Source organism: Asparagus officinalis, chromosome 5 (genome assembly GCF_001876935.1).
Source record: "Asparagus officinalis chromosome 5, Aspof.V1, whole genome shotgun sequence".
In the NCBI taxonomy this organism is placed as follows: domain Eukaryota; kingdom Viridiplantae; phylum Streptophyta; class Magnoliopsida; order Asparagales; family Asparagaceae; genus Asparagus; species Asparagus officinalis.
Window position 1 is genome coordinate 3,475,400 of NC_033798.1, and position 9,601 is coordinate 3,485,000.

The 9,601-nt window shown below is 36.9% G+C and overlaps 2 protein-coding genes across 2 annotated transcripts in view; one reads left to right on the forward strand and one right to left on the reverse strand.

The window, feature by feature from the left end:
- The window catches only part of LOC109840712 (aldehyde dehydrogenase 22A1), an 8,255-nt gene extending 4,593 nt beyond the window's left edge, over positions 1-3,662 (reverse strand). The window contains exons 1-5 of the mRNA XM_020409455.1: positions 3,429-3,662; positions 3,308-3,351; positions 2,838-2,939; positions 933-1,060; positions 519-641 (exon numbers count right to left, since the gene is read on the reverse strand). Of these exons, the coding sequence (XP_020265044.1) occupies positions 519-641; positions 933-1,060; positions 2,838-2,939; positions 3,308-3,351; positions 3,429-3,540 (509 nt within the window). The 5' untranslated portion in view covers positions 3,541-3,662. The remainder of the gene's footprint in view (positions 1-518; positions 642-932; positions 1,061-2,837; positions 2,940-3,307; positions 3,352-3,428) is intronic.
- LOC109840035 (PKS-NRPS hybrid synthetase CHGG_01239-like) lies at positions 3,662-6,109 on the forward strand. The gene is made up of 5 exons (XM_020408534.1): positions 3,662-3,687; positions 4,137-4,544; positions 4,632-5,235; positions 5,342-5,956; positions 6,059-6,109. The coding sequence occupies exons 1-5, from the start codon at positions 3,662-3,664 to the stop codon at positions 6,107-6,109; spliced, it is 1,704 nt and encodes a 567-aa protein (XP_020264123.1).

The following is a 9,601-nucleotide window of genomic DNA, read 5'->3' on the forward strand; positions in this document are numbered from 1 at the left end:
GAACACTAGTTTGCAGTTCTATTGCAGCTATCTGCCACCGCTCAATAATCTTACGTTATTTGGAAGATGAATATTTATGTGGATGCAACATGCAAGTGCTATTTTCGTATATTAGTGTTAGCGTTGGCATTCTTTTCCAATAATCTACAATTAAAATCACAATAAACATCATAATAAGGCAAAGAAATCCCCCCCAACCCCCCCAAAAAATTCCATCACACCGAACTATATATTGAGAAAGGTGCATGAAAGCATTGATCAATCAGTCAATTAGTCATCATAAGCTGTAACTTTTAAATGAGCCCTCTGCATCAATTATGAAAATTCAGTTAAAGTTTCACCAAAAAACTGAAGAAGAAAAGGGAGGAAAAAGGGAATCCCTAAGATGGTTGGATCATAACTTAGAGTATATACAGAGTGGACATATATCACGGCATGTCTATGATTGCCAAACAGGATAAACAAGATTGATGATAAATAAAATTTAAATGCAATAGAGAGGAAGATATCACAGATACCTGTATTCAGGCTTTAACCACTTTTCGCCTTCATCCAGAAGCCAAGTAATCTTCTCGCAAGTAGTCATTATTTCTCCCAGAGAAGCATCAACCATTGTCTTTCCAGTGTCCCGGGATGATATTCTACAGCAGATAAATAATGGTAAGAATAGAAGAAAAAAATGTTCTTTTGGATGAAAGGCCCAACCCAGCAAAATTCAGTATCAATATATGGCATCGATATTAGAAAATGATATACTTGGTTGTAGGAGAATGAAAATCATTATAAACTAGGTAAGACATATATAAAACTTATTGCCTCATGAAAATAATATCAGTTACAAAATTCAAATCTCCATATGAAGAGTAGCAATGTGTGTCTTCAAGTTCCAAAATGAGAAAAAATAATTCATAAAACAAAGATATAGCACTTACTCGCATATAAGCTCTTGATGTTCTATTATATACTTAAGAAGTATTCGCAAAAATTGGCGCCTTTGACGGAAGCTACTCTTTGCCCATGTTTTTTGTGCCTTCCTAGCCTGTGCCACATGCTCCTTGACCTGATAAAATCATTGAATCAGTACCCATCAGTAGAGGTGACACTTCGAAAGTACACTCAATCATTATCTGAATCAAAAAAAAAAGAAATAAAAAAATCTGAATCAATAAAACTTGAAAGTGACACAGAACATTTTTTTGCAATCATTTACAAGAAATACAATCCACATACACTAAAGGAAGGTAGCAAGTGGCAAATTTGTTTTAAGTGCATTTGTTTGGTGATGCTGATGGGTGGTCATGTTGAGAAAGAGGGGGAAAACAATAGGGTAGAAACTCTTTGAAGCTCAGGACTAGCAAACCTCTAACGGTTAATTATAACACAAGTGAAGAGACAACTGTTAAAAGCAAGAGATAGTTTTTTTAGTAAGCTTAAAATAAAAGAATTTAACATATGATGATGTTTTCAGAACCATAATATTGGGCAATTAACAAACAACATGCGTGAGAAATGAGAGTAATAGAAATAAGAATGTTATGATGGACGTGTAAATACGCACGAAGAGCTAGGATAAGGACTGAGTGCATAATAGGAGGTTAGAGTTTGCTCATGTTGAGGATAAATAAGAGAGAATCAATAGAGATGGTTTAACAATGTGCAATGGAGGCCAACTAAATGCACCTAACTGAAATGGAAAGATTTCAGTTAATGAGACAAATAAGACTAGAGATAGATCTAAGAGAACTTGGTTGGAAGGAATTAAAGTATATGCTAATGATTAACTACACCGAGAAATATACTTAACTAGTGAAGTGACTAGCGAAAGTTCTGAGTGTCCAGAATCAGTAGCCAATAACATACTGAAAATTGTTAAAATAACTAAGCTTCCAAGTTCTATCTTATCCAGAGATCATAAGCAATTTCCTTGAATCATGGCCTACAGAAAGAATACAGATTTAAGGAAAACAGGAGTTTGGAGTTACTTTCCAACTACTGAATCTAGTTTCCTGAAAGAAGAAAAACAAATTGTTTTGAAAATTGAACATAGAACTTCAGACTCCAAAAAGTTGCTTTTTCTTTCCACTGTAGATCTTTTCTTTTCAAGGGAATGACTTTTTACGTGAATTCTTTATCTAAGAGACATATTCCTGCAACAGGAAATTGACAATTGAAATAAGGCTCAAAGAGCAAAAAAAGACACGAGTCTATGAGAACAAACTGAAATAAGTGAGTGAATTTTACCTGCAGGACAACTGTGATTACCATCATTTACCTCATTTTTAACCACTGCAACTTTACCACAATGTTAAACGATCTATGTTGCATGCAATGCTTGATTAGATCTTAACTCCAACAGTTAGGAGCTTTTAGAAGTCACTGGGCATTATAACTCCAGAAAACCAATTCAGAATTTTTTTCAGTGGTCTAATCCATGTGATCCTAAACCTGCTCAGGAAAGCTACTTGATGACTTACCTGCCCGATGCACTCGGATATCCAAAAGCTATAAGATTTGAGACAACAGGAAGCTCTTTCTCTTTGATAGTTCAGAAAAAAACTTTAATTATAATGTCCAGTCCTTTCAATTGGTCATTTTATGTTTTTTTTAATTGTTTCTTCTGTATTGACTCAAGTTAGCTACCGCTACTTTTCTATATGGTGGTACTTGTATAGTTTTCGGTTGTTAAATTCTTATAAACATGAGAATCGTTACTCACTGTTCTGCTAAAAAAATAACAATTCAGTAATGCACTAATACAACATTTGCCACATGTAAGGATGGATTTCTCAAAAAATTAAACAAGAAATAGATCAAAGGGTAAAATCGAACAAGCAAACCTCGTCAGGGGTCAACGCTGGAAAATATCCCAAGTACTTCATAGTGGCAGGCTCATAACACTGAACCTTGTCAGTCTGCGCCGACTTCCCCTTCCTCGGTATCTACAGAAATCAATGCAAACTATTACTTTCCTTCCTACTTAGATAAGCCCCTAAATACTAACCAATCACTAAATATAAGTGTCCACATAAAAGATAACCATTAAGAATCAACGTATGCCAACACTATACGTATGATATCCTAACTAGGAACTCAAAAGAACCCCAAAATCGTGCCTTTTTTTAAATTACAAAGCAAGAAACCCTAGAAACCATTCCAACGATCAGTATCCAATAATACTCACTTAAAGTACGACACGCTAACTGCAACTATAAATAAACTGCTAGCTTCACTAGCAACTCAAAAAACCCTAAGTCCTGCTGTTTTGGGGAAAATTACATTCAAAAAGACCCCAGAGAAAAATACTCACATAAATGTAGCTATTCTCCTTAGTCTGGCTGCCATCCTCCAACACTGCATCAAAACCAAACGCAAAACCCTAATCAGTCCAAAAAACTGAAAAAATCGAAAAAAATCAAGAAAAAGAGTACCATCGGAAGCATCGACTTCGATCGAGGGGACATTGGGAGGGATGAGCATGAAGAGGAGCTTGCAGATCGCGAAGGCGATGCCGGCGACGAGCAGCGGCCACCAGAACGCCATTGCTGAAGCTCGAGGGACAAATCTAGGGTTTCGATTGCCGCCAAATGGAGGAAGGAGAGTGAGGGGTTTAGTTTAAAAAGCTCTCGCTGGAGCAGGAGGTTCATAGAATAATGTGCACGAGATGCAGATGGTGCGGGGGCAGAATCGGTAATTTTGAGCAAGGGAAAGTGACCACTATAAAATGCACGTTTGCTATATCCACTCCTAAACAGTAACTTTGGGAGTGAGATTGCCGAAAATGCCCTTTTGTGTGTGCAATAAATTTTTCCTTTTGTGTGAGCATTAAATTAGTATTGTTTAATTAGGAGTTATTATTTTTATGAACATTATTATATTGATATTTTTTTATTGTTATATTGTTTAATTAGAACTTATTATAGTATTATTAGGAGTTGTTACTATTACAAAAATTATTATATTGTTTAATTAGGACTTATTATAGTATTATTATTGTTATTAACATTGTTATTGTAGTATTGTCATTAATATTGTTATTATGTTAATTTGTTGTTATAAATTACAATTGACAATTATTTAGTACAGTTATTTTGTCCTACGTTTAAATTTAAAATTATTAATGTTATATTATTTTGCAGGTTTGTGTTACAGTTTATCCGTACTTTGTTCGTTAGCCAAGTGACACCTAATGTCATTGTAACAGACCGAGATTACGCCTTGATGCATGCTGTCGAGTATGTTTTCCCGGAATCCAGGCATCATTTGTGTCGCCGTCACATTGAGCAATGCGTGCTACAACGAGCACTGCAGCAACCTGGTTTTTTAAAAGAGGCGGCAGAAGGATTTAAATTTCGTTGGAATTGGGCGATAAGTGCACCGACCATAGATGACTTTAATGATAGATGGGGACGTCTGGCAGCACATTACTCGAATTGGGGAGCATTGTTGAACTACTGCATTGACACATGGATTAGTCCGCATTCCCAAAAAATCCTGTCAGCTTACATCGACCATTATTTTCACTTCGGAAGCTACACAACAAATAGGTAAGCCTTGTGAGATTTACGTGACTAAATAATCGTTACATGTAGTCAACATTAATAATTAATATTCAAGTTCAATTGGTAATGCAGGGTCGAAGGAGAACATCATCGCGTCAAACGACATTTAGATGGTGGTCGGTACCCATTCGATACCGTACTGGAGAAACTTCACAAGGTGATGGAAGGCCAAATCTGTGAGATTAAGAAAGTAGCGAGAGTTAACGCTACTAAATCCAACACAGACACCCTTGGAGATACGTTGTTTGTTAATCTGAACAGATCAATCACGTTTAAAGCATTCGGCCTCATAAGGAAAGAAATGCAAGTTTTACAAGAAATGGGTCAGGATCCAACAACGTGTGGTTGCTACCTAAGGAGAACTCATGGTCTACCGTGCGCACATGAGCTTCAGTACTACATCATAAATGGGTATAGCATTCCGTTGGATCAAATACATGATTATTGGAAAAAGTTAGATATTCAGTTTCCAATATTTCCTAATGATGCCGCGGATGGATCCCCGACTCCACCAAATCCAGTGAGGAGGGCGTTGTTCGAAGAAGTCCCTGATATTACTGCACCTCCTACTGCTAAAAAGAAAACCAAGGGTAAAAAGCTCTCTAGTCTCCGTGTACCTTCGGCGTGGGAGAGGGTTGTGAAACAGTACGGATTTAAAAAGTCTCCAAACAAAAAGGTAATACTACATAACTTATGAATTTCTATATTTGAAAATTATGATTTATATTAGTTACTAATTTATTATTCTCAATTTAACATTGTCAACCTATGCATTTGTAAAGGGCCCTGGACGTGTTGCTTCTATCTCTGCATCACAGGGGAGTCCAATGAGCACATCCCAACGTACGGGGCCACCAGTATCACCATCTTCTCCAAATACATCGTGCTCAAGGCCTCCAATGTCAACCCCTTCTTCCAAAGGCACCACGTTCATCTTTAAGAATTCTGTATTTGAGAGAGAATTCCCGCCCTACATTAGAAAATACATAGATCAATGCACAGATGTAGCGGCAGACGGAAATTGTGGATTTAGAGCGGTGGCTCTAGCAATTTACGGAACAGAAGATGATTGGGTTAAAGTTAGACAAGACTTAGTAGCAGATCTACAGAATAGAAGCGCCTTGTACGCTCGAATCTTAGGTGGGAGGAGTGCGAGGAGTTCTAATGTGACTAATCTCATCCAATCGATTGCTCACTACCATGGACCAGCGGATGATGATTACTGGATGGCGGTACCGGATTGCGGTCACATAATTGCAACAACATTTAATGTTGTTTTCATGACATTCAGTGAACATGGAGGAAATACTTGTCTGCCAGCGATATTAGATGAAACACAAGGACCTCCAACTCGAAAGGTGGTGTGCGGACATCTTAGCAATGATCATTGGATTTTGGTAAGAAAATTACACTAGTCGACGATCATATAAACAAGTTGAATTTTAACTTTAATTTTTTATATAAGAATATAACTTCAATATTTGTACATTTTTTTCCAGTTGCATATGAAACCAGGGGATCATCCGGTACCACCCATAGCATTTTACTGAAACGACCATCACGATAAATCTACAGATGGTTTAGATGCACAATTTGCATTCTCGATCGGTCACTTTAACCGTCTCCACAATGAAGATGGAGAACGTCGAGCAGCAACAACAAGAAGAAAGAACAATTAATTAGGATCGAAAAAATAATTGATGTATTTCGTTGAGTAGATTAATACTTTGATTTTCTAATAAATTTTATTATTATCCTTCATTATAGTCTAACACTTCAAACATTTCAAACACTTAAACAAATTTTATTAACGATTTTAAAAATTCAAATTATATTAAAATTAAACCAACATTTATATATGTTCTCAAAAAAATTTAATTTTTTTTAATAACACTTCAAACATTTTTAACAAATAAAAATCATTAATAGTTTTCATAAAAAATCAATTAACGATATAGTTCCAAATCCTACAATTAAAACGCACAATTAAAATGGAATTAGTTAATAAAACAAAAAAAAATATCATTAAAATGTCGTTTGACGCGATGATGTTCTCCTTCGAAAAACATCATTCGTTAAACAACATTTTAATTCGAAAAAAAAACAGAGAAGCAGCAATTAATTGTGTATTGATTGCTGTCTTTTATTCGAAAAACCGGACACGAAAAAAGATAGCAATTAATTGTGCATTGATGGACCCATGGAACTGAACAATTAATTACCCACAAAGACAGAGCAATTAATTACCCACAAAGAGAAGGGCAATTTAGTCCATTTACACCCCCAAAGTTACTGTTTGGGAGTGTAAATAGTTGGACCCTATAAAATGTTAAAGAATAGGGCTTTTTCGATATATACCCCCAACATATATCTCATTGCAAATTCACCCTATAAAAAATCTACATATTTGCTAATTCACCCCTGAATTCTCCCCCTCTCGTTATCACCCTTGTAAAGTTGTAGGGTTCTCCTTAAATTTCGTAACTGAGGAGTGCATGGCGTTAATTAAGGAAGATTGAAAGGATTGGAAGGCTAGTCGATATTGAAGAATGTGAAGGGTGGAAGTTTAGAGGACTAATGTGTAGGAAAATGAAATGATGCGGTTTTGGCTTCTTGAACTTATTATTTGAAGCTATAAAAAAAGATGTGGTGGTGTTTAGAAAGTCATCCCCTTCATGTGAGGGAGGATCCTCTTAGAACTATGGAGTGATTTGTGTTATCAAGTAACGTAACATGAAAGTAAGAAATCTCGGAATTCATCCAGGAGTGTTTTCTGAATCCACAAAGAACTATCTTCGTATCCATGAAGAAGCAATCTCGAATCCGCGAATTAATATATAAGAGAACTTTATTGATAAAAGCGATCTAATGATTCTATGATTACATGGCTCTTCTTAAATAGAAAAAAAAATTGACTCCTAATAAGACTAGAATTATAAAGAAATAGAAAGCACTAAATCTTACCCTAAAAAAGACTTTCTATAATTAAGGAAACATATCAGTCCAAATTAAATCAGAATTAATTTTGTTTCCTAATCTAAATTGACTCTAACTTTATTACTAAAAATAAATTAAATGGTCATTATTCCGAAATCCTGTCAACAACGGGTGTTACTGATGGGATTGTGGGATTCTTTCAAGCTGATTGACTCCGTCTCGTCGAGACAGGCAGTTTTCATATATAATATATTAGAATACATGTAACGCCCCTTATGGAGGTACATAAAATTTTGGGCATGACCTGTCTGTAATAGGAAGGGTTGACCTGCTTAATCTTTACGTGTGTGTGTGTGTGTGTATGTGTGTATACATACACTGAAGGGGGGAAATAAAGCATTGAATATGTATATGTAATTCTCATGATCACAAGGTTAACAGTAGAGTTCATAGAATACCAGAATAGAAGAAAACTAAAGAGAACAATAAAATATTACAATAATGATAATAGCCACAAACATTAGTACATGTTTGATAAGTCAAAAGTACTACAAAAGTGAATATAAATTAACTCCTACTAAGATTTTCCTCCAAAGCTAATCTTCAAATTCAGGGTCTGTAATCCCCTTATCCTTGCTGATTGTATGACCTGCGAATAGATACAGAAATAATGGGGGTGAGCCTAAGGTCCGATAGGTAACCATAAAAATCTCGGGTACAGCATAAGGGGATGAATGAAAAGGATAGACATAGATATTTGAATTTGAACGAAGGGATCTCAACATCAGGTTACCATACTGTAGGCTGTCTAAAAATCACAATAGATAGTTAATCCCTCATCAAACACCGATGATGGAAGTTATAATCTGACGACTTCCAGAAGGCTACAATTTGAGGACTTTCACGTAGAAGGTTACAATCTGACGACCTTCACAACAACTAATGAAGGCCCCAATTCAACAGCATTCACAATCAACATCGGGAGTTACAACCTGACGACTCTCATATTTTCAAGGAGCCAAGACGAAGATTACAAGAGGACGATCTGTGCAAAGCTCTAGCAAAAGAGACTACAAATTGACGGTCTCTTCATATTAAAATGCAGATATCTCTCAAACCGTAAGGAATTTGGCAAAACGGAGGAAGCGAACCAAAGCCTCCGGCTTGGTTCGGATGGCCCCGTCTCGTCGAGATAGCCGATTTTCATATATAATTCGTCTAATTCCGACTTACGGTTTGAAAGTTATGACCTGTTCTTCGCAGCAAATTATGTTCTGAGGTCCGTCTGCAAGACTGGACTTCATCAGAACATTGGACTTAGCCTGAAGCCCGCCAAGCCCGCCTAAGGTTCGCCTCTGCATTACAGAGTCAAAGCGCACATGCTCAACTCTGCGTTTTCAACATCAAAACGCAGAGTTAATCGCTAAAACAGCACAACTGTGCGTTTTCAGCCTTTAAACAGGCTCAACTCTGCGTTTTCAATCTAGAAACGCAGAGTTAATCTTTAAAACAGCACAACTGTGCGTTTTTAGCCTGAAACAGGCCAACTGTGCGTTTACAGGCCCAGCTGTGCGTTTTCAGCCTCAGCTGTGCGTTTTCAGCCTCAACTGTGCGTTTTCAGCCCAGCTGTGCGTTTTTCAGCTCCAGCTGTGCGTTTTCAGCCCCAGCTGTGCGTTTTTCAACCTCAACTGTGCGTTTCAGGTCCAGAAACGCACAGTTCGAGCCCAGAACGCTGTTTTCAGCGTTTAACTCGTTCAAGCACGATTTGAACGGTTCCAGAACCGTTTTCTCCCCAAGATTTTAGGGGATCACTACCCTATCATGGAGATCGGGCATCTTTGAGCTTTCTGCAGCAACAGAGAGCTTTGGAGATCAGCGACTTGAAGGAGCTCTTGAATCATTTTGGATGGCTTTTATTGAAGCCTTTGAAATTATTCGGCCTTGGCTTATAACCGACTTTCGGTTCAAATCAACTCTTTTTCAAGAGTTCAAACTCGTACAGAGTTATCAACTCGGTCAGAGTTCAAAACTTGCTTTGCAAGTTCTTCTAAAACTCGTTCAGAGTTATCAACTCAATCAGAGTTCAAAACTTGCTCTGCAAGTTC